The sequence below is a fragment of the Neolamprologus multifasciatus genome, chromosome 12 (genome assembly GCF_963576455.1).
Source record: "Neolamprologus multifasciatus chromosome 12, fNeoMul1.2, whole genome shotgun sequence".
Classification (NCBI taxonomy): domain Eukaryota; kingdom Metazoa; phylum Chordata; class Actinopteri; order Cichliformes; family Cichlidae; genus Neolamprologus; species Neolamprologus multifasciatus.
Window position 1 is genome coordinate 30,187,252 of NC_140450.1, and position 27,908 is coordinate 30,215,159.

Below are 27,908 nucleotides of genomic sequence, written 5' to 3' on the forward strand. Positions count from 1 at the left end.
AATAAAAAGTGGTGTCATGTGAATTTGTTGTCTTCTGTTGGTCCAGATCACACAAATGATACAAGAAGAAAGATTTTGGCCAGTAATGTGTTTAAAATTTCAGAAACACACCAACTGTTCTCTTTAACACAGAAAATGGTAAAGAAAAAATATTCAGGAAACTACAATTTCTATGCTGTACTGTGCAATAATCTTGAGTGGGCACTTCTTTAAATTTTGCTTCAGAGAAGCCAGACTGTTTTACTTGGTTACTTCTTCCTTTAATTTTAAAATTGTCCTGGGCAATAGTTCTCTGTTTTTTCCCTTCAACCATTGTCTGCTTTTTCACTCATTTTCAGCCCAGTCTATGTATCTGACCATTTTAACAAGAATGGTTTTTTTTTCTTAGCTAAGTCATCTAACACCTACTTTTGAATTCAGGCATAAAAAAAACTTCACTAATAGTTAGGTAACAGACCTAACTCAAGGGATGAATCTGTTTGTTACTAGCAGCCTGTCACTATTTGTTTGTTCCCATTTCTTTGGTTGAATTTATGAAAAATTCCAAAGCTAAAACAGTTTGACAGGCATAAAATCCAATTTTTGCAACCACAAGTGATTCCCAAAGAGCTATTAGCTGAAAACATTGTATATATCATAAATATTTGATATTTATTAGCTTTATTACAGTATTTATTCGTTTATAAATTATTCTTCTATAAATATATAAAATAAGAAGTTACAGGCCAAAACGACTATCTACAACAGAACTGAACAGTATCTAAAGTCATGTCCTGAAGAAATTGCAATAAATCCAACAAAGACCTGACCTGAGAGACACTCAGCTGATAGATCTGCAATTCACTGAAGCTTCATCAGAAATGGTCTCAGTGGAAGGGTGACTGACAAGAAGCCATTTTTAACAAATAGAAACAGGGAATAAAGGCTGAGGTATGTCAAGTTACATAAGAACTGGACTGAAACAGGTGACAACAGGGCTTACGGAGTGAAAAATGCAATTCTGTTTCAATAAGGAACAATAATAAATGTTTAAACATTCATTATTGTGAAGCATTAACATTGTGGAGGGTCTGTCAGCAAGACTGATGGAGTTACAATTAATCAGATTATGATCCACTATGCTATGCTACCTAGAAAGGATGTGATTAGCAGCTGCTTCATTTTCCAGCATGACAATTATCCCCAACACACTTCCAATGCAGTAAAGGCATACTTGAACACAAAAAGACACAACAGAACTTACTCAGAGTCCTCAACATTACTCAATCAGTGTGGGATCATCATGACATGTAATGAAACAAAATGCAGCCAACATCCAAAGAGCTTTGGAGTCTACTTCACGCAGCCTGGAGAACTATTCCCGAATAATACTTAGAGAAAAGAAAGCTTATCTAAATTCAGGCTATGTAGAAGGATAAAGGTACATCTATACTATACAAAATTGTTAAAAATATCAATAACCATCTACAACCAACTACTACTGAGGAAAATGTGACCTGGTTTTGAATATCGGAGCACCACACCACAACAATCTTATCAATCACTTGACCAGCGAGTGGAAAATTAAGGAAATATAAAAAGATCTGATATGTGCTAGAAAATGTTCCTGCAGTTTATTGAGCATCGATTTTACTGAGAACTGGGAAACAATACGTTTACTCATTGATTTTTTTTCTTGTTTTTAACTGTATTTTTTTATACTTTATTGACTCCATACTAATGCATTTGTAGCTACACTTTGAGCTTTTGGATTTGCAAAAGGGAAAGATGAAAAAGGTCATGATGCAGGGTTATTCATAAAGCAAGGGAAATGATAAAGCAATTTACAGCTGTAGGTAATGTTACTGTCACACTAGTTTATGCTAAAATAATAGTTAAAGGAAGTTATCGGGTGTCAGTATCAACAGCAATCTGTTATTGACTAAGACAGTCATAAGAAGGCTTTCGCCAACCGGTCAGGAAATACACATTTATCCCTAATGACTGGTGGTTGCCAGGAGATCACTGACCCGTGTCTGGACCTGTGTGTTTGGGGATTAAGCAATTGATCTTACAGGAACTGGCATCAACCTTTACCAACCACATGCCAACTAGTCACGTAATAAATATTTTTTTCTTCCTAACCAGTGGTTGCCAGATGGTTGCAGACCAGTCTCTAGTCTCTAACTCACTTGCCATCACATACATGTGAGCAGTTGTGTGACTGCAAAACCTCAATAAAGAGGGTGTCTATAGAGGGTTAACTAATATAAATTTTACAAAAATGTCATAGCAGAGAAACCCAGGTATAGGTGTTAAAATGAATCACCAATCAGTTTGTTTAGCAAAAACAACTCAAACAATGTTTAATTTTATAAAGTACAGCTGTTTCATAACTTATTAAAATTACATACTGATATTTTGATATACTTCTATTATTCACGTATTATTAATGTATTTGTTGTTTTATTACTTATGTGGAAATGGAGTATAATATATTTAGCTAACATGATTGTTAGCTTAATTATGTTAGCTTAATGGTTGCAAATATAAAATACGTTGCAACCCCCCCCCCCCCCCCCAAAAAAAAAACAAAACAAAAAACAAAACCAAATAGCTAAAGAGCTGCTAGGCTTGCAGCGCACTTATTGAAAACAGTGAATTCTGACTGCTTATTCACACATAAAGACGTGCAGTTATAAATGTGAATATCTCACCAACTATTTGAGGCAGCGAGTAGCCGTCCAAATCCAGCAGCACTGTTCCTGTCTGGAGACATGTCCTGAGCTCAAAAAGACTGTGCAGGGACAGTGTGGACACGTGGGGTTTACTCCACCTCTCCCCTCCCTCCTCTACCTTTTCCTCGAACTTCACCCACCTAAAGGCAGCAAGAACATGCAGAGACACAGAATAGGTGAGAATACAATTTACCTAAAATTTCATGTCTGGGGTGCTGGTTAATGGTTAATGCAGAGACTAGTGTTCAAATCCTACTTGAAGCCAATTACTACATGACATTACTCTGGCAATGCGATTACATTTGTTCCTGACCACTGAGAACACTCACGTTACCATTTATCGAGTGGAAAAAAAGTTAGCTTGTTTGTATTATGCTAACATAGCTGTGTCGCTAGCGGTCACGTAGCACATCATTATATACCAGCTAGCCAAACTTCAGTAACCCTACAAACGTCACTGCTGTTTAGTTTTTTGTCTTCATTTATGTTAGAAGTGATAACAGAGCTGTACGTTTTAATTTGTTTCCAAAACCCCGCAGTCAGGACATGCTATATTGTATTTAGATAGAAGCTAGTGAGCTAACTTCCTGCTAACTTCTAAATGTCATAAATTCCGTTTTCATGGATGCCTGAATGTTAAACTCAATTGTTACACCTGGTAGAGCAGAACGCTGATCATATTATTAAAGATGAAAGACTTTAGACAGTTTTTCAACTCTCAGTAATGCCATAGTGATCGTTTGATATATGGACCTGCAGCGGAGTTTAGGTCCAGACACGGCTAGTGACGTCAGACTTAACTACCAGATAAATTTATAGAACACCATTAGTCTGTTCTTTTAGCAGCTCACACCATACACTTCATTACAAGGGCTCATGGTGTCCTTGATAACAATATTTTACTGCCTTAATTAGCATAATCATTTCTGATGAGTTACCATATTTAAGATATGTCGCTCTGATTAGCATACTCTTTTCAGATATGCTGACCTAATATTGAAATGCTTTTTAACATTTAATAGGTAGAGCAGTAGTACTACCAATTATAGATATCAGTTTCTTTTTGGTGACTCTATAATGTAATTTTGAGAAGTTGAAATTCTAATTAAATGTGATTCTAAGCAGAATGCAAATACAGCAAGATGGCTTCTGTGAATATTCTAATTAGTACATAAAATTCCCATTCCTTATTGTTAGCAATACTTCTTCCCTGTCCAGATTAGTTCTTTCTGTATCTTGTCCCACATGAGACCTAAAAGCAGCTTCATTCATCATAGATCAGCGGTCCCCAACCCCCGGGCCACGGACTGGTACCCGTTCGTGAGTCCTTTGGTACCGGGCCGCGAGAGTTGAGACTCGGGTGTGAAATTTATGGTTTTCAGGGTTTTTATCGGTTTTTATCTTTATTTTGTTATCGTTTTTTTCATTAACCTCTTAAGCCCCAACGCCCCCTGATACGGGGGCAAAAGGCAGGAGATCAGTTAGGCTTGGGGCTTAAGAGGTTAACTCGGTTTTCCTGGGTCTTTTCACGTGTGTTATGAATAAATCTTCTTTTTTTCGGTACCGGTACTAGTTTTATTTTGTTGTATTTATCTGCGACACCTTAAAGGCCGGTCCGTGAAAATATTGTCGGGCACAAACCTGTCCGTGGCGCAAAAAAGGTTGTCATAGATGATCTGAGAAGCATGTAAAGGTGTGTTTGGGCTGAGATTTAACAAGGACTCTAAAAAATGATCTTTTATTTGTTTGTGATTGTGAGTTGATGCACAGCAGACTACTGGTTAAACAGGAGACACAGACAGGTTACTGGCTGCTGGTTTCCTCCCAGATATCCCTGAATGAATTTGAAAACCATATGTCAATCATGATCATGTTATAGCTTCATTCTGGGTCGTATGGAATACAAAAATTAAGGCTGTTTTGTAAATCTTGATCATATTAAGTTTTTTAAAAAGGATAAATATTTAGGGTATGCTCATTGGTTTCTCCACTAGAATCTCCTTGTCACAAAGTTCTTCTAAAACCAAAATCTTGAGGCGTCAAAATAGGACATCACATATCAACAGTTGATGTCACCGTAGCTAAATCCATGTTTCACACTGTGTTCCAGACTAACACGACTGCATTTTTGCTATTTGTAGCCACTGAACTGGAGAATCTCTTCTTTGACATTTATTCACCACAGCACATTTAAATTTGGTCTGTGACATTTGTGCAAGATTTGCAATGCAAAGATATTAAGATTTTGACTTTTGTGTTGAACACTGCTGCCATAATATTGCAGTAACATAAAAAATAAGTTGTTATAACATAAACGTTCCTATATATTCATTGCAACCATATATGATTGATAAGTCACGACCTAATCAAGCATATATGGAAACTACATGCTTCCAGTCCATGAAATTTCCATAGTGTGCTCTAACCATGATACATAGACTCATGCACTAGATGTTCTCTAACAACAGATAGTGGACAATGGAAGTGATATATAACTCCTTTGTCTAATGCAAACCTGCAATAAAACCTCCTAAGAGCCTGGTCTTGCATAAAGGTGCACGGGCCCAATCATGCTTTACTTTACTGATGATTTACCTGACACCTTAGCAAGCACAATTTAGCAAGCACAATATGCAATTTAAACCACCTCCATGAACAAGAACGGCAATTTTATGCGAACCCAGAGAGCTGTGTTCAAGAAGGTAAATTCAATCATGATTTCAACATATTTTCTTTTCCAGTTTTCTAATTTTGAAATGTCGTTCCTCTGAAATTCCATCCCAACAAAATTATAGTGCTGAATACACTTTGAACAAGCTATAAACCATGCAGCTGGAAAATTGTCTTTCATTTAAACATTCAGTCGCTTTTTTTTTTTTTTTTTTACAAGAAGACATTCTAAACCAGCCAACCAGGAAAGGCACACAATTTGTTTTATATTTTCCCTCTGTTGTCTGAGTGTCATCCACCTGGCAGACTCCTTCCACTCTAGCTCCTCTCCTTCTCTCTGTAGAGTGTCCATCTCAGTGAAGAGCGTTGGTGTCGGCATGTCATCGTCTTCACTTAGGATGTAACGTAGCCGCTCTGCCGCTGGAGACACTTGATGGAAGGAAAGGATGTTTTTGACATGATTAGAATTTGTATTTGCTTTAAAAGACCCGAGGATCTTGCAAAAAATTCACCTAAAACATGCGACCGTTGTTTTACAGATTTGTTTTTTTGTACCTTTGTTTTGTCTTCATTTCTTTACAGCAAAGTGACCATCCATAAAAACATGGCATCATTTACACAAGTAGAACCCTCCATATAGACTTGTTTTACAGTCAAGTTGCTGGTTTCAGCTAATACTTAATTACAATCTTTTCCATATTATCAGTTTCTCTTCCACTGCAGCTATAATAGTGCATTTCCTTTGTACTTGAATCAAACACTGAAATTGACATTTCAATCTGTAAAGTGCAACCAAAGTTTTCACTTTAAATATTTTAATTGTCACCATATTTTGAGCATAATCATTCTTTTATTTTCATCTACTGTCCCAGCAGTAATGACTGTCATATTAAAGCCTGGATCACTCAGTGCTGCCTGATTACAGTTAGTCATTCACAACTCTACTGTGCTTCCAATCCATTGTATCGTCGTATCTGCAGGGAGATTGAGCAGGACTCTGTGTTCATGCGTGGGGCTTTGGGGTAATGAGTTGCCAGCTGTGAATAGGGCTGCAAACCTATAGACTGCAATTAAAATCAACAAGCTTTGTCTTTTAAACTACCATTGATCAATATTATTGAAGTTTCTATTGATAACGACTACATTTCACTTAAATATCTTTCGCTAGTTTTTTTTTCTGAATGGCATGCAATTGTGAAACCAATACTGCAAAATCAAAGAATGCATTCTACCCTCCAACATTTGCTGTTTGATGTAGAGTACGACTTCCTTAATTCTAAGTAATGGATTACTATTTTCTCTCATTGTTTTGTTGTATGTCTTTGTCCATGTTCTTGTCCTCCAGCTGGCACAGAGTGCCACCATGTACAGAGGTGGCACGTGGATTCCAAAAGGCTGTGTTGATGTAAGCATACAATCAAAGCAAAGCAAACACCTCTGCTGCCTTTCCACTGATTTAAGAGAGTGGGCAACTTTCCTGGACAAAGTTTTGAAAGCCACAACAGCAGTGTTCTGCCAGACTACTTATTACTCAAACCTGAAAAAGAAGGTAGCCACTCTCAGGCTGTGTCTCAGACTCCTGCTGTTCTTTGTTAAAAATGCTGGGAGGAAGCAATATGAAAAGCTATTTTTAAATGTTCAAATAAAAAAACAGCAATGTGCAGAAAAGGAGTTATATATATGAGACGTAACTAAAGCAATTTCTGAAAGAGCACATGAAATTGTGGATGATGAAAGGCTGAGAGAGCTGGAGGAGCAGACTGTTATTTCAGCAACAAGGAGCACTCTGGCTTTTCAGGAGTGCTTCTCCTATTAAGCTGGGTCAACTTAAAAGATTAAAAAACAATGAAAACAAAAGAAAAAAAGGATTGCAACCTGACAACATTCAATTGCAGAATGGTAGCAGACTGACTCCATGTTATTGTTATTGTTATAGCCTTCTTGCCACTTACAAAGTGACTTCAGGTCACTTTGTAAGTGGCAGCTGATTGTGAATGGTCACAGACCTGGCCTCAGCTTTGAAGCAGTCATTCAAAAAATGAATAGTTCATTGCACATGTTTGCAATGAACGACAATCGGTAATCACTATTTCCCTAGTGGGACTGTAGCATAAGGAAACCTCCAATAAACTTCATGTTTCATGTTAAAAATGTGTTTCTTCAGTGCAAAGGTGACATTAAAGTATGTCACAATGACAACAACAGACTTGTTTCCCATGATTTAATAAAGCTGTCTCACAAAGGGTGGAAAATGTCCTTTTCATTGATTGGTTAGAGCTACCAAGGATCATTAAACATCTGACATGAAATTAGTAGACGCCATCCCTCAACAGAAGAGTTCAGGCTCTTTCTCTTTCAGTGTGACAAAAGCACCTTTCCAGTTCAGAGACTGGTGTTTGACAGACAAGACATGTCACGAGTCATGTCATGTCTCTCACCACTGACTTACTTGTACGGTTGATGTCTTGGAGACTTTGCTCTGCTGAATCCATGAGTCCCTCCTCCATATCTATCTCTGTGTACCGATCATGCTCCTGGTGTCTGTGGTGGCTGTAATGTCTGTCTCTATCCATGTCGCTACCCTCTCGACTAGAACGCCTTCGCCTGCGTTTACGTCGATATCTTCGAGCTACTGGCACACCAATGTAGATGGACTGATGGTCTGTGGACAAATATATACAGTTCTTCAATGGTCATAGACTGGAGAGTTCCAGATATACAGAAGGTGGCAATAATTTTTAAGAACAGGTGTCATTTAGAACAGATTTCTGTAACACAGGCGGTTGCAGTGAATGCTAAATGAACAGCTCTGAATTGGTTGACTGACAGCCAGCAACACTGGCAGATTACCTAATGAGATTTTTCATTAATCCCTCATACTCAGGAGTGTTTTATGAATGTTAAACTACTATAACGAACAGAATAAATTATGTTTCGCAGCTCGTGTGGTTATTAACAACTGCAGCATGTTGCGATTTGTCACTGTTGACACAGAAATAAAGAAAATTAGGCCCATTCACAGTCACAGTCTCGTAGCTTGGCTTGCACAACCTCCATTTTGCAGCAAAATCCTGGATGACGTGAGTTTAATCATCTGCTGGCAATTTGAATGGTGCTGTAAAACTAATTGCACTAACTGCACACACAACTCCAGATGGAATTACTAAACTACAGGGAGACACAAGCCAATATTTGATGTTTGAATAAAGAACCTGCCGAGCTGCTGCTTAGTGTAAAGCTACACAAACATGCATACAACAACTCCCCAAAGCCCCCCCAAAATACACACACACACTGCTCATTTGCAGCACATAGGGCCCACACAGGCTCTCAGAAAAAATTAAAAAGAAATTGAAAATTAGAAGTTAGTGTGATCTGTCATGGTAACATAAAAAACTAAAATGGCTTTCCCATTTTTATAAGCTCATGGGGCCAGTGTGTGATAGATCCACAGATAGGTACACACACACTCACCCTCCTCATCCTCGTAGCGAAGGTGAGAGACTCCCATCCCTCGGTCTCCATGCTCCATCCTGCTAAAGAGGAAGAGAGAGTGACAAGACACTCTAGGCAGACTGTGTGTGTTTGCTGTGTAATGCACAGTGTAAAAGTGTGCACATATTTATCTCTCGGGTTCCCTTTTTTAATCGAAACCTAAGATGGCACTGTCCCCTCTGTACATATGTGCACGTGTGTATGTTGGCCGTTGCTCTATATCTGAGAACGAAGCCTGCGGCAACAGCCGAAGCCGCTCCTGTTCACTGACCTGCTTTTTGAGTCACTGTGCGGATCAATGGCAAAATAATTAAAGGGTGGCCAAGTCGATAGAATAGTGCATAATTAAAATAAATGAGAGGGTAACACACGTGGCATTGGATGCCACCAGCTGAGCTTAAAGGCAGCTTGTTCCTGTTGGTGGGTGTTGAGGGTGGGCTTTCCTTTATACATTGATGGTATTATTTAAAGTACTCCAGTTGCAGGCTGTGAATGAAATTCAGTAATTACAGAATAATTACAGTTTTCAGCTTCACGGTCAACATTTGTTTGACGAAACCAATCGGAGATCTCTGTCCAGAAGAGCGCAGTTCTGGGAACAGCTAAGATACTGCGCAGGACCCTCAAGCTCCCAGGCCTCTGGTAGAGGACCCGAGCTTGAAGGATTGACCGCCCACAGGGGCGAGTAGGGAATTTTTATAGTTACAACGTACAATGTTACAATGTAACTGAATATGAACTTAATATGAAGGCATTGCCCCATTCTTCAGTTTCCTTAAGCTCAATTGAGCAAAGGCTCTTTCAGCATCAACAGATCCGTTTGCTGGGTTAATAATATGTTAGAAAATAATAAGAAAACTATTGTTAAATAGTATTACTGGTTAAATGTAAAAAATAAAGTAAAATCTACTATCCTAGGAACCTAAACATTAGAGCTGATGCTGTATTAAGACAGCCATAATTACAATTTCAAGTTGAAATAATCAGAAATTTCTAAAGAGAGGGTTAGACGAAGGGTAGTTGTAGAAATAAATAAGTAAACCCCCCCATCAAAGCCCCATTCACCAGATGAGAATGGGCATGTGCTTCTTCATCACTAAAACTAAGCTGTTGCTGATGTTCAGTTTCCCTCAGTATTCAAAGCCCAGAGGTCTATATCCTCTGCTTAACTCATTATCCAGTGAAAGAATATTATTGATTATTTGTCCAGTGATGGCACAACTATCTTGCTTATTCAAGGTTTAATATGAAACATACTTATGTATATATTATTCTTGTCATAATAGAGAGTAAAATTAAATAATCTTTCTTGACCGCTTACTGAAAAGGTACTCAGAGCACACATGTATCTACCAGGACTTTGTCCATGACTTAAACCAGACTTCTTGTCCTCAAAAGACAAACAGAAATACCTGAGATTAGATTTACATAAATTTAGATTCCTGTTTTACAGTTTTTTTAGATTACCAAAATGTAAGACAGCAAATGAATAACAAAAAAGGCAAACAAACCAAAAACATCAACGATGAACGTAATCATGCATTTTTTAGTGTTTGTCACAGACTTTTCTGTTTTCACACATCTGATTTCTACAGCAATGTTTCTTTGAAAGGGAATTTGCAGATAATGCCTCATTTCACATAGAACTCTTGAAATACAATCCGCCCTGAGGGATGAGAGGTGTAAAGTGGCTGGTGGAGGGTGGGGTTTAGCCAGGCAGAGCCCGCTTGAGTTGCTGTTGTGAATGTTTATAGCGCTGGCTTCCTGCCTCTGTAATTAGCGCTGTCACATCAGTGTCCTTCACACCCAGTGGGCAGATGGAGCGAGAGCTGCAGGCGCAACACTCGCTCCCCCCCACCAGCTGATCGATAGGCTCTCCCTGCTTCCAAACACCCCATGTCACTTGATAGAGACATGAAACATACTCAACACAACATAAGCGTGCACACGGGACAGAGTGCTCTGCCAAGTCTCTGTAGGCCAAATTCGGGTTTGGTTCAATAAGCGTTGATCTTTTGATTGCGGTGGAATAATGTATAATGTATCTGGTCCAGTGAACTTAATCTGGAGGAAATTGAAGAAACTGGAAAAATAATTTTGAAAGTGACAGTTTTTCACTTCATTGACAAGTGTTTAATTACTTTTAATAAGGAAAAAGGTAGTATGATTTCACTGACACAACTACAGTCTCTAATTTGTTACACATCAGTACATTCACAAGCAAAAGATAAACATTAAGAAACAGGCACATACAGTACACACCAGTCACTCACACGTTGAATTCTTGCTTTGCTCATTAACATTGTAAGTACGATTTCTAATATCAGGCAGTGTGTGTTAAATCTGTGCCTATAGATCAATTGAGACGGGATCCGAGTACTTTGGATAAGTGGGGCTCATTAGTGCCTCAGCAAGCTTAAAGAATGATTCCACATGTCATTAGCTTGTTCTTCAAAGACTGTTTATGAAACTTTATTTCCCTTTAGAACAGACCAGTGTCTTGTGGGAAAAAAGTAAAAATGTTTTAAGAGCCATTGATCACACACTACTCGTGTGACTGCCTTAGATATGATCAAAACTGTCACACAGAGCTGAAGATGACAGAATTCTAGTTTCAGAGACGACAGTTCTCCAAACTCCCCACATTACTGACACTGTTTGTTTAATTTACATATGTTAGGCCTGGAGCCAAGGATGGGAAAAACAGAGACTAAATGTCATGTGTGACTCAACAGGCTGAGAAAATGACACAGTACTGCTCAGGCAACAAGATAAATCAATGGTGGGGAAAGAAAAAAGAAAAACAACAACAACAAGAATCATATAGTAAGAAAAAACATACTAAAGCCTACCTGGGTTAGTTGTCAGCTGGAGTAAGCAAAAGAAGAAAAGAGTTTGGCTGCTTGTGGGGAAGCATCAATGAAAACATGCTAGTGGAGCTCCAACAAACTATTAAATGGTACAAAGTCGGCAAAGAGAAAAGCTCCTTTGTATTTGTCTCTGTTTGTCTCTCCAACTGGCTCTCGCTCTATCACTCTCTCTCTCTCTCGTGACTGGGTCAATAATGGGCAATGAGGACTGAGCAGACAGCTTCAGGCAGGAAGCCGTTTCAGAATATGGTTAACACCAGCCACTGGTAGAGAATCTCTATACTGTGCCAATAGGTCAATATGTATAGGACTGTGGAAAAGCAGTGACCTTATGTGAGCCTCGAAGGGAATTTATTACAGCTTTGAAGTGACTGTTGGTGCGAGTTTTGACCAGAATACTGTCAGTTTATTATTTGTGATTAAATTCAAAAACATATTCATTCACTATAAAGTGGAATATTTTGAGCCTTGTTGGATTTTAGTTTTGGCGGTAAGGGTATCTCAAAATACTGGGATATATATTTTGATCTCAGTAAATTACCATTCAGCCAATATAAATACAGCATATCTCTGTTTGTGTTAGCAGCCACAAAAATGGGGAAGACCGCTGACCTGACAGCTGTCATTGAGACCCTCCACAAGGAGGTTAAGCCACAGAAGGTCATTACTGGAAAGGCTGGCTGTTTCCAGAGTGCTGTATTGAACCATTATAATGGAAAGTTGACTGCAGGGAAAAAGTGTGGCAGGAAAATGTGAACAAGCAGTGGGGATGACCACAGATCTGTGAATACGCTCATGAAAAGTCGGTGCAATGATTGGAAAAAGTTTTACAAGGAGGCTGGTGTCAGATGTTACAATAAGACATACAGCTGTGACATTTCTAATATCAAGCTGCTCCTGAACCAGGGACAACATCACAAGCATCTTACTCGAGCGAAGGAGAAATTTGCTTTTCATTTTTCCAGGTCTGGGGGAAGAGTGGAGCGGTTTGAAGTCAGTGTTGAAGTTCCTTTGGTGTGTGATGACTTGGGCTGCCATGTTATCTGTGGGTGTTGGTCTGTTGTGCATGATCAGGTCCGTAGTCAATACATCATCTACGACGAGATTTTAAACAGTTAAAAACAAAACCACTCATCTGTTGATGAGCTTTATAGAGATTTTAACTAAAAAAACCCAAAAACAAACAAAAAACTCAAAACTGAAAATATCAAAACAATCTAAAATTACATTGAAATTACATACTAATTGTCCTTTACAGACTTATTCCTGAAAGCCCTTTGTTTGTGTTTTTTCTATGTTTTAAATGTATTTCTTTTGCAGACCACCACTGAGCTTTATTAGGATTTACTTAATTACTCCACACAAGCGTGCCCCACTGGTCACTCTAGACATATGATCAGGTATATACAGTACTTTGATCAGAGGGTGGCACTAGTGGGATAACTGGGCGATCACCCAGCACACATACTGGGAGTAGGTTTTCAGATTTTTATAACATTTAAGCCAAAGTTCAGTCTGAGTCACGGTGGTGGATGCACAGTGTCTTGTTGCCGTCTCTGACATTTATAGTTCCACAAGATGAAGAATGTTGACACTGGTGAGCATCCAGTTGTCCCAGTAGTGCCACTCACTGATCAGAGTTTGTTGTTATTTTTCTGTTAGTTGTTAGTTCTGTCTGCATTCTCATTGCTTGGCTGACTGCACAGTCAATACAGGCACCAGTCTGGCCAGTGTTATAATAGCAAATCAGAATATTTAATCAGAAATAAATCTCTATAGAAAATTGGCATAGAAAACATTGGTCATGATTTTCAGGCTGCTTTCCTGTGCTCTATTACAGATTTATCACATGAAAAATCATTTACATCATTTACTATTGGACAGATGTTTTGCAAAGTGGAAAAAAATTAGGCTTTTTTAAAAAACAAACAAATTTTAAATTAGCTTAATAGACACAAGTTGTATATTTAAAATGTAATTAAAGTAAGTGAAGCAGCACACTCATTATGCAAAATGTTCAGAATAATATACAGTAAATTATTATTCAGAAATAAGTAATATATACACTGCTCAAAAAATTAAAGTAACACTTTCACTTTCACTCTTAATGGGATAAAAATCATGCTGTGGATATCTATCCTGATATGGACTGGGTAAAATCAGAATGCACAGGGCTAGCTTATTTTCCTGAAATTTCATTGCAGCAACCCAAAACAGTACTCAGTAGTTTATAGGGCTCCCACGTGCTTCTGCGCATTTGTTAAAAGCACAGGGTGGCACATCTTTAAATCTGTTACTGATTGTTTTGTCAGAGGCGTTCACACCAGTGGCCTGCTGGAGGTCATTTAGTAGGACTCTGCTCTGGCAGTGCTCATCCTGTTCCTCCTTGCACAAACAATCAGATTAGAGTCCTGTTGACACATTAAGGACCTTCAATGAGCTTGTTTAGTAAGTGCCTGTCTCCTGGAATCTCCTCCGTCCTCTTGTAACTGTTCTGGGAGACACAACAAATCTTCTGGCATTGGCTTTTATTGACGTGCCATTCAAAAGGAGTTGAACTATATGTGCAACCTCTGTAGGGCCCAGGTATTGCCTCATGTTACCAGCAGTGACACTGACCCAAGCCAAATGCAGTTAGAACACTTGTTTTGGGGATTATCTCATTGTTACCATTCTAGTGCACAGTTGTACCCCTATCCATATTTTTCTTTACTTTTTAAAATCTTTTCTACAAACTACCAGTATTTTTTTATTTTTTTTAGCCTGTGCGAGGGTTGCACGGCGTCAACGCGTTAGCTCAGTTAGCTTGTAAACACGTTAGCGCCGTGCACCCCCACGCACGGGCCAATCTGCGTTAACTTGCTAACGGAGATTTGCCGCATTAGTGCAGTTATAGCATTAACGTTATTTTGACTATATTTACACTGACAGCACTAATATATATATATATATATATATATATATATATATATATATATATATATATATGTGTGTGTGTGTGTGTATTAGATGATTGAATTGCAAACGTGCCTGTACAGATTATGATTTATTGTTAGGGCCATGCTCTACAAGTTTGAAGTGCAGATGTTTGTCTCTCTCTGTGTTAGCCCTGAGGCCAACTAGTATCAAGTCCAGGAGGTACCCCGCCTCTCACCCTATGGTAGCTCGGATAGGCTGCAGCCTCCCTGCTACTCTGAATTGGATAAGTAGAACAAAATGGATGTAATATATTAAGATTTTAATACATCATCAGTTTTATCATATAGTTTCACTATAAAAATGACATTTTGATGACATTTATAAACAGTTTGTTAACATGTCCATCCACCTCACCTCCTCTCTATGCTGCATTTCTCTGCCTTTTACATCATCATAATTAACCCAGTAAGAAGAGGCCACTTTGTCTTGACTCCTAATGCTGACTAACACAATCATAGAGGCCACTTAGCACTAATGCACTGCCACAGGTCATAACTCTGTAAGGTACATCATAAGAGAATTTATGACATGAAGTTGTTTTCTTACATAAATAGTAAAACAAAGGACAGTAATACTCATTGTCCCCAGAAACTCTTTTGAGTAAAGCTTGTTTGAGTGTGTGGATGGGAAATCCTCCCAGTTTCTCTGAATATTGTTCAAACTCTTTTAGCATAACACAGAAAAGATGAGCTGTTAAATGTAGTTTGTTAAAGCCTAATGAAGTGAGACTAAAGATGAACAGCTCTGAAGAGCATAACAGAAGTTCGGCAGGAGGATGATACAAGACATGGATGATGAGAACCCTCTGTGCAATCATTCAGCAGGAAAAAATCTGTGGTCTTGATACTCTGAAGGAGAAGCTTATGGTATCAAATGTGTCTTTTTATCCAACACCAAATGGAGCGATTAGTGTGAAATTGACTGCAGATTGGTTGGTCAGCTTTTCCCTGTAACTGAAACAGATATGTGGGGAATTCAATCAAGTCTCCACAAAGGCATGAACTTTTGTCCGTCTTACTAATGTAAAGAGGTAGAATCAGAATTCACAGGCACTAACATTTTTGTGTTTTTTACAAAAGAAAAAATTAGCAAAGAACCAATTTTAAAATTGATCTTTAGGCACTTTGTTATTAGCAACCTGCCACAAAAACACATCATTTGTTCCCATTTAGTTGGATTTATGAGTGCTAAAAGATAACATAGTTTAACAGGCATAGAATAGTATTTTTGCACCAGCAAGGTGATTCTCAAAGAGTTGTTTGCCACAAATGCGGTGAATCTTGGAATGATATGCAGTGTGTCTTTAAAAAATGAGGAAACTGGACTTTAATTAAGTAAAACTAAAAAAGCACAGGCACTAAAGGACAATTCTTCCAGGTATTTTTGTGCAAAGCTAACTGGTCCTCTTGCTGTATAAATATAATAAAAGCTGCTTTCTGTACCGAGACAGGAATAAAAAGGACTGAGCTTGGAGGAATATATGTGAAGCTGCCAACCTGGTAAGTTTATTCATTTCTCTTTTGAAATTTTTGACTGCACAAAAGCTAGCAAGCCCGCCTACTGCCCCGCTATTTTCCCACTGATGTACAAATACCTTTCTGTTCTTTTGCATGTTGTCATATAAGAATATATTTTATTTTTATTTATTTATATTTTCGCTGATTTTTTTATTGCACAGTACAGCATTGCATTCTGCAGCCTGATTGACAAATCTCCTCCTTGTCGTGTCTCCTGCGCTTGCCAAATTTTTCATGCTTGGTTTTGATAACCATCACGCCCAATAAAAAAAACTGTACAAAAACACCCATAACTATGACCCTCATTCGGAAATAGGCACCTGCACCGGGAGAGAAAAAGGCGCACAAAAGTGGCAGGCAGACGAAGAAAAAAAGCGGCATAATAATAGTTTTACGTTTTGAAATCTACAAAGGTTTGCACTTTGAGAATCACCTTGTGAGAACTGTGAGTAATGTTCATGTGTGTCAGGAGTGTCGTGTGTGGAGGCGAGGAAGTGACCCAAATGCAGGACTCGTGGATCGTGAAGAACTGAAGATGGTTTATTATGAATCGTGGATGAACAGGGCAGGAACGAAGGACTGACTGGCTGGCTGGCTGGCTGAAAGACTGGATGGATGGCTGACTGACTGAACTGAACATACATACGAGAGACGACATTAACATCAATGACACGACAGTGAACGAGTGGAAACAGAAGACTTAAATACACAGACTGCTGAGGATGATAATGAGAGACCGGTGAGTACACAGCTGAACATAATCTGGCTAATGACACGAGACGAGCTGACACAGGAAAAGCAGGAAGTGAGAACATGGAAGTGGCAAAATAAACTGAACATGAACAAAACTGAAAGCACTGGGTCAACAACCCAGGAAAACTGACAGTACCCCCTCCTTCAAAGGCTGGCACCCGACGGCCAAAAGAAAGAAAAACCAGAACAGGGCGGGCGGAGGGGGCCCAGGACGGAGTCCAAAACAAAAACAGTTCAGGTGGGCGGCCACGAGGTCGGCAGCTGGGACGAGACAGTTCAGGTGGGCGGCCGCGAGGAAGACGGCGGCCGCCGCTGAGCTAGTCCGGTGGGCGGCCACAAGGGTGACTGGAGTACCCTTTATACCCTTCTCCCGTTACTCGTGAACAAGACACCAAGATACTTGAACTCCTCCACTTAGAGCAGAAACTCGTCCCTGACCCGGAGTGGGCACTCCGTCCTTTTATGGCTGAGGACCATGGCCTCAGATTTGGAGATTCTGATTCTGATTCCCACCACTTCACACTCGGCTGTGAACTGTTCCAGTGCGAGCTGGAGGCCATCACCCGATGAAGACAACAGAACCACATCATCTGTGAAAAGCAGAGATGAGATTCTGAGACCACCCACGTGAAAGCCTTTCGCCACTTTGGTACGCCTAGAAATTCTGTCCATAAAAATTACAAACAGAATCAGTGGCAAAGGGCAGGCGGAGCCCATTACCCACAGGGAATGAGTCCGACTTATTGCCGGCTATGCAGACCAAGCTTTTGCAATGGTTGTATAAGGATCGAATGGCCTGCAGCAATGGGCCAGACACCCCCATACGGCCGAAGCACCTCCCACAGAACACTCAGAAAGACACGGTCAAATGCCTTCTCCAGGTCAACAATAACACATGTAGTTGGGCAAACTCCCATGCATCCTCAAGTATCCTCGAAAGGGTAAAGAGCTGGTCCAGTGTTCCACGACCAGGAACACTTGTTTCTCCTGTATCTGAGGTTCGACAAATGGATGGACTCCCCTTTCCAACACCCTGGAATAGATTTTCACAGGGAGGCTGAGGAGTTGGAACTTACCCTCCAGTCCTCCTTCTTCAAGATGAAAATGTCATCTGGGGGAGAAATGGCTTTTTCTGGACTTTGTATGTGTTGTTTTGCATGTGTTGCTGTGCTTTGTGTTTTCTTACTTGTTGAGTGTTTTTATCCTTGCAGTGATTGCATGTTTTTTAGTGTGTATATTTGAGAGACTCTGTCCACTTCTGATTGATAAATTAAAATACTGGAGAGGTCAAGTGTGCAGGCTGGACATTCTGGGAGAGTGGAGCTCAACTGGTGGATGCGGGCAGATTTTTGGAAGGCCCGGCGAGCTGGGCTGAGAGAGAAACAAGCGGAACCAGAGGATATTCTGCCAGCGGCTAGACCTGAGGGGAGGGAAACGCACAATTGGGTGACGAGCAGAGAGGTGACGGCCGGACGCCTGCTTCGGGAGACAAGATACCTGACACACGCTTGAGCAGCGGGTGTAAATCGGAGCGCTGCCCCTGCGGGGTTAGTCTCACTCAGTTAATGATTAAAAGGCACTCTGGGTAATTAAAGAAGAGTGACTGCCGCTTTCCTCCCGTCCCTCGGTGGCTGCTGGAGAGAAGTGGTGGAGACAGGGCGTTTGGAGGACGCCGCCGCCTTCACATCTTTAATGGATCATTTATGGGACTTTTAGTGTTTTAGTGAATTACAATGACGTTGACGATTTTCCGAAGACGTGCATGAATGACTCTTTCGAATATTTTCATCGTGTGACATAGTAGGCGGATAGGACAATAAGATGGCGCTTGTCTGGGCAAAATAGGTATATAGGGATATATATATATATATATATATATATATATATATATATATATATATATATATATATATATTACGGGTGCAACGATACACAAAATTCACGGTTCGGTTCGGTTCGATACTTTGCTGTCACGGTTCAATATTTTTTCGATACAAAAAAAATGTTCATGCTTTTTTAATTTGTCATTTATTAAAATTATAAATATATATTTTAACTCAAACGTACAGTTTTTAAATTTAATGTTGCTGAAACAACAAAGTAATAAAATGATTGATTGAGAAATCACTCATCTTTGGAAAAGAGAGTTTATTACAGAGAAATGTGTCTTTCCAAAATAAAAGCTATACTATATGCTTCTTCTGGGCTATATTCTCAGCAGCATATTAAACATATCAGGTCCCCATAAGGAGAATCATGTGCTAACGGCTGTCTAAATGACTCGGGTAAAGTTTGTAGCATGTGTGCTTGTTGTTTTTGTCTGCTTCCACTTGTCTTTGCACTAGGATGATGTCGGCATAAAAGTGCAGTCATATTCACTGTGTTCCCACTAGTCCTGTCAGCATTAATCTCGTTGAAATGACACTAACACCATAACACGGCAAATCTCCGTTAACGAGCTACCGTGGATCGCCCCGTGCGTGGGGCTGGACGGCGTCAACACGTTAACGAGCAAACTGCGTTAACGCACTAGTTCCCACCAATGTAATTGAGCATTGCGTGGCACATCCGACATACTGTTTTACTTTTGTCCATGACGCGCTTACCTTCAGGGTCATACGTCACATGAAAACCAAAATAGTTACAAACGCCAGATCTGAATGAGGGTGGGGGAGGTTCAATTTGCCATGTTGCAAGGAGAGCTTAGCTTCTGTCTTGCTAGCTTGCCTAGCGCTCAGTGGATCTGAGTTCGACTACTCCGCCTAGGCTGCACTGTCGAGTGCCGATCGACAGTGCAGTAAACCACCACCTCTGTTCAAAGATGGTCGCTCACAGTGGACATAGATGGCTTCTTTCACTCCTCTTTCAAACCATCTGTCCTCTCTGTCCAAAATGTGAACATTGGCATCCTCGAAAGAGTGACCTTTATCCTTAAGATGCAGATGGACTTTGAACAGAGGCGGTGGTTTACGACACCAACTGCCTGCCATCTATAATCCAGTTTTGAGTTCCCTCCCTAGACACCTCAACGCCCACTCACATCCTGGGCCATCTGACCTCAGGAAATCACATGATAAGGTGGGGCCAGGTTTCACAATGAGCTCACCCGAAACCCTGGCTGATTGGGACCCACACCCGCTTTCACACCTTGGCTCAGGTGATTAGACGATCATCAGGGAGTCCTTTTGTCCCTCTTTGGGGGGGATACCCCCACTGGGTTTAAATCTGGGACTCTCTGCCATTTGACCTTAGAACTGAAGAAGCTTCTCGGATGAGAGGTGAAACGTCTTCAAGCAACTTAAAGAAGTCCAGACGCTTTTCTTTGCAAGCTCCTTTGACTAATATGGATTAATGTTACTGCTGAAGATGTGAGGATACCTGATCTCTGAAAAAACAACTGTTAACGAAGCTGGAAAAACAAACCCACATCTTGATCCTTAAAAAAGCATATTAATATATATCTTAATAACAAAAACAATCACAGCTGAAGTAAAAGGCTTCAGCCTACTAATATTAGTTCATAAAATACATTCTCTGCGCCAAAAGTGATGAGTTATGGTGTCCATGGAGGCAAGGGTGCGACTAGGCATTTGGCCCCGGGGCAGACGCAGGACAGACTGGAGAGATTATATCTCTCGGCTGGCCTGGGAACGCATCGGTGATCATATTCATATTAATATTCTTATTCTTCTATGACAAAAACATACAAGCGTTCATTTAAGTAACTAAACAAAGCAGTAAGAGATCTTTTTCAAAAATTCTTGTCTTTACTTTTTATTTGCTGCCAATTACATTTTTTTATTTGTAATTTTTGTAGTGCTCCCTACTATGTGAACCTCTCACCTGAAGTTTTATGTTTATTGGTTTAAGCCAATTAAATTCTAAACTATCAACCCCAACAATCAAATGATCCCCTTTAATAGCAAGCACTGGGCAACTGTGGAAAGGAAAAACTCCCTTTTAACAGGAAGAAACCTTTGACAGAACCAAGCTAAGAAAGGGGCAGCCATCTGTCATGACTGGTTGGGGGGTGAGAAGCAAAAGGAAAGAAAAATGAGAGCACACATTAGCTATATGTTGCTCACATTGCCTAAAATGAACAACATATGGTTTTCTGGACTGTTAAAGAAATGTCTCAAGTCAGTTTTCAGTTAACAGTGAGTGAAGACTTTTCTGGATGGCTGAGCGGATGCTTGTCAGAAACAGTTCATTTCCTTTCTTGGTGAAATGAACTCCGTCGGGTAAAAAAATCGAGTTGTTGAAAAACCTGATGCGAGGATGCTCAATAATCACTCCATCAAAGCAGTCGACAGCCTTTCTAATGCTGGCATTCACAATCTTCCTGCCCTTGTTGATTTTGCCTAGATTTCCATATCTCCACACTTGACCCTCGTTGATGGATGAATATGCAATTGTCATTGAGGGAAACTCTGTGTACAGTTGCAGCAATTCCTTCTCAATGACAGAAGAAAGTTTATAAGCAGAAAAGAGTCCCAAATCATTGCCCCCTGCATGGATTACCAGTATGTCAGGTGGGCTCTGTGTGGATAGGTCCTCATAAAAATGAGGAAGGACTCCCCACCAGCGCATTCCTCCTTTGCCAAACCACTGGACATTGGCATTAAGTCCGAAATTTTCTCCAAAAGTCTCTTTTGCTTCACCCTTGTCTCATCTGATGTAGCTGGACCCAATGATCCACACTTTTGTTTCTCTCTGGTCTTCTGGCCTATTGTGGTCTTTTGGTGCATTTTCAGAGGTTTTGATATCACTCAAGGTCATATCGTTCATTTTCTGAACTTGGAGTGGGATAGTTCTTGACGAATAACTTTTTTGGATGCTCTGTGTCACTGCTGCTTCTTCTGGCCTCTTGTTGTCTTTCAGTGCATTTTCGGGGGGGGGGGGGGGGGGGGGGTAGCAGAAATGATGACGGATGATGATGGCAGCAGCACCCGTTCTTGTCTGCGTGAGTAGCTTAATGTTGTTCGTGTGTAATTTACGTTGAGTAGGCTAACCACGTTATTACATTAATGCATGTAAAGTGAACTAGCAAACATCATCATAGCCACATGCGGCTGTCTTCTTGTTTGATGGCAGATACTCCCTTCACCCTGGCCAAAAAGGCTAAAACGACCAAAGAAAAAGTGGAAAACAGTTAAACATGAGAGGTTTTTGGACAAGGTTTGTGTTTTTTCCATTGATTAAGCACTGCTTCCAGCCAAGAGTGATGCCATATATGCCCCATAGCTGCAGAAAAGGCTAACATTGTTATCTTTTTCACCGTTTCAAAAGTACTGGTTTGGCACCGGTATTGGATAAAACCTAAACGATACCCATCCCTAACCACGAATGATAAATATCATGACCTCCTGTGAGGTGCAGCATGTCTAATAAGACTCTGCTCCAACTTTGGTGCACAAAACTCTAGCATGTTATATGTCTGTTAGGATACTTTATGGATACAGGTTGGCCTCCATTGGCCTCCAAAGTTCTAATATGGCAGCCAAAAAGCCAGTTTTGGAGTTCAGACACCTTTAAAATACATCCTGCCCCAACAGGATCTTTGAGCTTAGGTCGATATACCTACATGCAGAGTGTTTTTTTCCCTCTGAGGTCTAACATGAGCTTGGCACTGTCCCTTCAGTACCAAAACTAGAGAACAATTTTCAAGTCAAGCATTTGATATTCTGATAGCACAGAGTTAGAGTTTAGGGCTAGGATACTTTTTAAAGAAGACGTCACACATAGAAATCCAAGCACTTACTCGGATTTCTGGCAAGTCATTTATTGTTGCTTTATCCCCTCAATTTTCTGGAAAAGGTTTCAGCAATGTTTTGAGAGAAATGCTGCTGTTGTCAAATAATTCCTTTTGGAGGTCATAAGAGCATTTTATTCTTTATTTTGTTCATATGCAAACAGCCCTGAGAAAAAAAAGAATTAAAAAGATCAGTACATAAACTCAGCTTTATTGAAATGAACAGTAGTTTTGATACAAGCAGGAGCTGAGGGAAAGCTCAAAACAGTGCACTGCTCAGATACAAAAACTGCCACTGTCAGAGTTGTTGGCCCACTGGATTAGTAGTCTGGATAATCCCTTTATAGTTGTTCTTTTAAAAGATGGGAGGAATAAAAAGATTAGTTGAAAAACATGGAGTAGATGGACCCCTCCCCCTCCCACTGAGAGCCAAAAGCTTGATTAAGAATTCTGCAGGAAACTAAAGTCTTAACTCGTGTAGTAAACGGAAACTCCCTTTATCTCTACACTGAAAACTTCCACGCCATTCAAGTCATTGCGGCATGCGTTGACCTGATGTGTAGTTAGACTTCTCACGAGGTTTCCGTTGGGTTACGTAGAAAGTTACAGCGCATGGTTAAAATGGGGTTCTGGTTATTGCACAAGTTATGACGTAGTTGGGATGTAGAAGTATAATTCACGTGTAACACAAACTGAGTTTTTTTGTTGTCTCCCGCGACCCCGCTTTAAACTTACTTTATATACAGTACAAAACATGCATTCCATGTTATTCCACAACTATCAGTCTTACAATGTACACTGACTTCACAAAATTAAATAGAAATCATAATAAAATCAAATAATACACAAACTCTATACATCCGTCACAGACGCTACACGCAAGACATACTTGGCTACTCCTATTTCTCCAACACTTTTAAAACAAACAAACAAACAAAACCAAACATTTGTTCAAGGTTTTATAATTTATACACCACACTGTGCTCTGACTACTGGGCTATTTTCAAAATAGCCTGAGGTAAGCTTTAGCACATGAAGACATCCTGTAGTTCATTTTCAAAGGCTATACAAATTAAATTAAATATGATTTAGTGCCACAAATCATTGAAGATCAACAGACACAAACAAAAGAAATGTAAAAAGGGTTCCTGTTGCATGTTGTTCCCTCATATGTTGTTGTAAACAAATTCACCCACAAAGTGTCAAAGTACATTTAGTCACTTTAACTGACCAAATTTTGTTTGATCAAGTTACAGAAAGTTTCAGTTATCAAGTAGTGCAACACAATTCCAACAAACAAAATTACTCTACAGTGACAGAAAAAAAGGCAAAAAAACTCCCAAAAGGCATGACAGGTCAAAAATAATAATGATAATTAAAAAATAAAAAAGACCATTCAGTGTTCCCTTTTATGCTTGCGGCCAACGTCTACTTCATCCAGGCCGGTGGCAGATCTGGACTGCTGCAGTTTTTGGAGCTGAGAGTGTGTACGGAGCGGCTGCTTCTTGAGCTTCTCCAGGTGAATATCAATGGGGTCACGTTCAGGCTCTGCGACTGGGACGGGCAGGTAGCCACCGTCCCTGGGCAGGCACATGCACCATCCGGCACCAGCCAGGTCCAACTCGCTGTAATTAAACTTCTTCAGTTTGAAGTCCACCATGTCAGCTGATTCGCTCATCTCCACCAGAAGGTTCCAGAAGATGCAGCTCAGGATGATACCCAGCAGCTGCAGGAAGAGGATCAAGACACAGTCATCCTGTCAGTACTCATCTGAGTTGCTAATCATGAAAAATTTATCAAATAATTGTTATGATAATTTTTTCAAGGAGGATCTAGTGTTTTCCCTTGTTTCTGTCATATATACAAGGTGGAAAACTGCATTAAACAGCCAGTTTGAAACAATGAGGTCAGTGTACGTGCAAGTAATCCCTAATGGGAAAGGACTTCTTTAATATGGTCATCAGAGCACCTTTAAAATGAAGATGACTTTAAAGGCAAAGGGACCAAAACTGCTCATGTCAGACAGAGGACAACCTGAGGGCCTAAAATAAGATCAAGATTATTTTGCACTGTGAATCATTCAAAGCTACTCTAGTAGAATAATCAAAAATCAATTTTCTGTGTGCAATGCATTTATTAACAAGGCTGATCAATCATGCAAGAAGCATTTGAGAACTACTAACAACTCCCATGTGCTTCTTACACGCAGGTATCTTAAATCATGCCAAGCTAAGGTTCGATATATTGAGGATTCATGCTGCTCTGCCCAATGACTCTAATTTGCTGCATAGACCCAGACTTCAACTAAAACAAAAAACATGTTTTGAAGACAAGTCGTTCTGTCTCACCCCATCTCATCCTCCACAATAAGCAAGATGTTAAGGCAATACTCTGCTCTAAGCATCTTTTTCATCTTTGTCATTTATTTGGCACCAAGTCAACAAACAGTGCTGTCGAATAGTATTTGCCCCTTTCCCGATTTCTTAATTTTGTCCAAAAGTCAGTTTTTAAATTACAATATAATTATTAAGGGTAAAACGCACTTTCCAACTCTACCTGGCATAAAAGTAACACAGCATTTGATAAAAAGATAAAAAGAACATCACACCAACATTCAAACATGGAGGTGGTAGTGTAATGGTCTGGGGCTGCTTTGCTGCTTCAGGACCTGACGACTTGCTTGAACTTGACTTGACTGAATCTTAAATTCTGGTCTCAACCAGAAAATCCTGAAAGTTTATACTCTGAAGCTCAAGGACACTCATGTTATGCAGCAGGAAACTGATCCAAAATACCAACAAGTCCACCTTTGGGTGTTTCACTTCCCTAATCAAAGTCCAGACTTCAATGAGAATGTGATGCTTTGGCATGACCTTAAACAGGCTCTTCATGCTGAAAAATCCTCCAATGCAGCTGAATTTTTTTTTAAAGTATAAAGACAAGTAGGGCAGAATTTCTCCTCAGTGATGTGAAATATCTGATAGCAGTTATTGGTGCTAACGGGGACACAACCATTTATTAGGTTTAAGGTCACTTTTTCCACACAGGGTGTGACAAATATGCAAAAAGGAAAAACCTCTAAGAAATCAGGAACGGGACCTATACTTTTTCACAGTACTCTATTATTGAAACAGATTTTCAGTTTATGTTTGAGGTTGGATTCAGTAAGAAGTTCAACCATCCATTCTCTTCTGCTTTTCCTTATCAGGCTGGAGCCTATCACAGCTGTCATAGGGCAGCACGGTGGTGGTTAGCACTGTTGCTAATGTCCGACTCCACCATCAAGCCAGGGCCTTTCTGTGTGGAGTTTGCATGTTCTCTCTCCGGCTACCTGCCACAGTCCAAAGACATGCAGCTATTGGGGCTGGGTATGAAAGTTAGAAGAAGAAAATGCTACTCATCCATGCAAGTTCTTTGCTGTCACTTATTTGACCTTTTCTTTAAGAAGCTGGTGGACAGACTTGTACTATAGCGCTTTTCTACTCAGTAAAAAGCACTGAGCACATTCACCCACACTCTCCCTCGCTCTCTCTCTCACGCACACAGTGCTTTTTTCTACATATTTAAATGCTCAGTAATAATTTGAAACAGATTATTTCAGTTGCCTAAGGACAGCTGACATGCTGACTGGAGGAGGTGGATCAAAACAGCCATCTTCCAATTAGTGGATTAGTGGACATAGTTTTGTTCTATACACTGCACACAATGCCAGTGTTGGTATATGAACTAGTCAGGGTTTTCGCTGATGGCAGTAAAGCAGCAGCAATCAGAAGATTTGTTCTGCACGTTGGTGCCAGAGCTGCTCTTTCATGTGCTGAACTCACAACAGTGGACTCTGTTAATGCGAGCTGCCAGCACAGTTTGGCAGAGAAACACTCACAGTGGTAACAGAAAAATTCCATTCATAATTTCCTTATGGAGCTTCGGCCACTACTCTGCTGTGAAGAGAGTCATGTGAATGCTGGCCCTGCAATACAATAGCAGGGCAGCAGTAGAGCGCCCTCTAAAATAGATATGTTGGAATGTATTGTATTATAAAAATCATATCCAGCTGTAACAGGATAGAAGAAGCTAATCTTTTCTAAAAGTCAAGTCAGATCAGAGATAAATTTAGAATTCAGAATGAAAATCAACAAACAAAACTGGGTGCTTGCTACATTCCCAACACTTGATCAGCTTCAGCTGCTTCCAAACAGAGAAAGTCCTCCCAGAAGGCCACCTGGCATCGCACATGCAGATTAACCATTAGAGGTTGCAGGAGACCACAAATTAGGGCTGTGCGATATGACCAAAATCTTATATCCCGATATAAGAATTCTATCGTCCCGATAACGGTATAAATCACAAAAATGTAACATTTTCTGTAAATTATGTGAATCTCGGGCAGCTCGACTTGCGGGAAGTGTTTCCAGCTGCGCGTCATGTAGCTGGAGTCGAGTGTTTTAACCGATGCATGAAACTATACATTTTTAGACATAAGTTACAGCCGCCGTTTTCTTTGTGAGTATTTATTACACGGCGTGCTGCGGGGAAAAGCCTGTTCTAACATTTGAGTCAAAGGTTTATTTTTTAGCAACTGGCGGCTCTTTTTTACTTCTCATCCGTAAATAATCTGCTCTTTCACGTGATTCAGTTTATTTTGAAAAGTCTCAACAGGATCTTGAGCTTTATTGTGAAAGGTTTATGTGGAACATAAACAAGCGGACACGCGATGGTGTTACTGTCGTTGTTGCTAACCACAATGCATAAAAACAGGTGCTTGTCCGTCAGTAGTGTGGTTATATTAAATATAAGAGAAAGAGAGAACTTTGATAAATTAATATAGCCACTACAGTGACCATAAAAACCATGAAAAAATATTGCCGTAAACAGTTTATTTTGCGACACCACGAAACAAACGATAGCGTAAAATGAAACGATAGACGTTTTTATATCCGATTTACATCCGATATATATCGTTATATCGAACAGCCCTAGCTTGGAGCTGCATTTCAGCCAGTCGTGTTGGGGATCTTGTCAACTATCAGATTTTGATCCACCCAGCAGTACCATCTGAATGGGCATCGGATTGGCAACCACTTAATTTTTTTTAGCAATTACAATAATACATCTGGCAGCAACACCCAAAGAAGAGCTCTGAGGATCTGTCAGAAAT

The 27,908-nt window shown here is 40.0% G+C and overlaps 2 protein-coding genes and 1 pseudogene across 4 annotated transcripts in view; all 3 read right to left on the reverse strand.

Annotated features, from left to right (window-relative positions):
- The window catches only part of slc4a5a (solute carrier family 4 member 5a), a 40,458-nt gene extending 28,600 nt beyond the window's left edge, over window positions 1–11,858 (reverse strand). Inside the window, exons 1-5 of one of the 3 annotated variants that reach the window (XM_085181110.1) lie at window positions 11,735–11,858; window positions 8,862–8,920; window positions 7,837–8,049; window positions 5,687–5,816; window positions 2,697–2,857 (exon numbers count right to left, since the gene is read on the reverse strand). In XM_085181110.1, coding sequence (XP_085037236.1) covers window positions 2,697–2,857; window positions 5,687–5,816; window positions 7,837–8,049; window positions 8,862–8,919 — 562 coding nt within the window. In that variant the 5' untranslated portion in view covers window position 8,920; window positions 11,735–11,858. Of the gene's footprint in view, window positions 1–2,696; window positions 2,858–5,686; window positions 5,817–7,836; window positions 8,050–8,861; window positions 8,947–11,734 lie in introns of those variants that run through there. The other 2 variants (XM_085181111.1, XM_085181109.1) reach the window with 2 other exon arrangements.
- A 7,361-nt stretch (window positions 11,859–19,219) lies between these two features.
- LOC146507250 (uncharacterized) lies at window positions 19,220–21,789 on the reverse strand (annotated as a pseudogene).
- The window catches only part of LOC146507249 (tetraspanin-15), a 32,828-nt gene continuing 24,139 nt past the window's right edge, over window positions 19,220–27,908 (reverse strand). Inside the window, exon 8 of the mRNA XM_085180533.1 lies at window positions 19,220–24,479. Coding sequence (XP_085036659.1) covers window positions 24,150–24,479 — 330 coding nt within the window. The 3' untranslated portion in view covers window positions 19,220–24,149. The remainder of the gene's footprint in view (window positions 24,480–27,908) is intronic.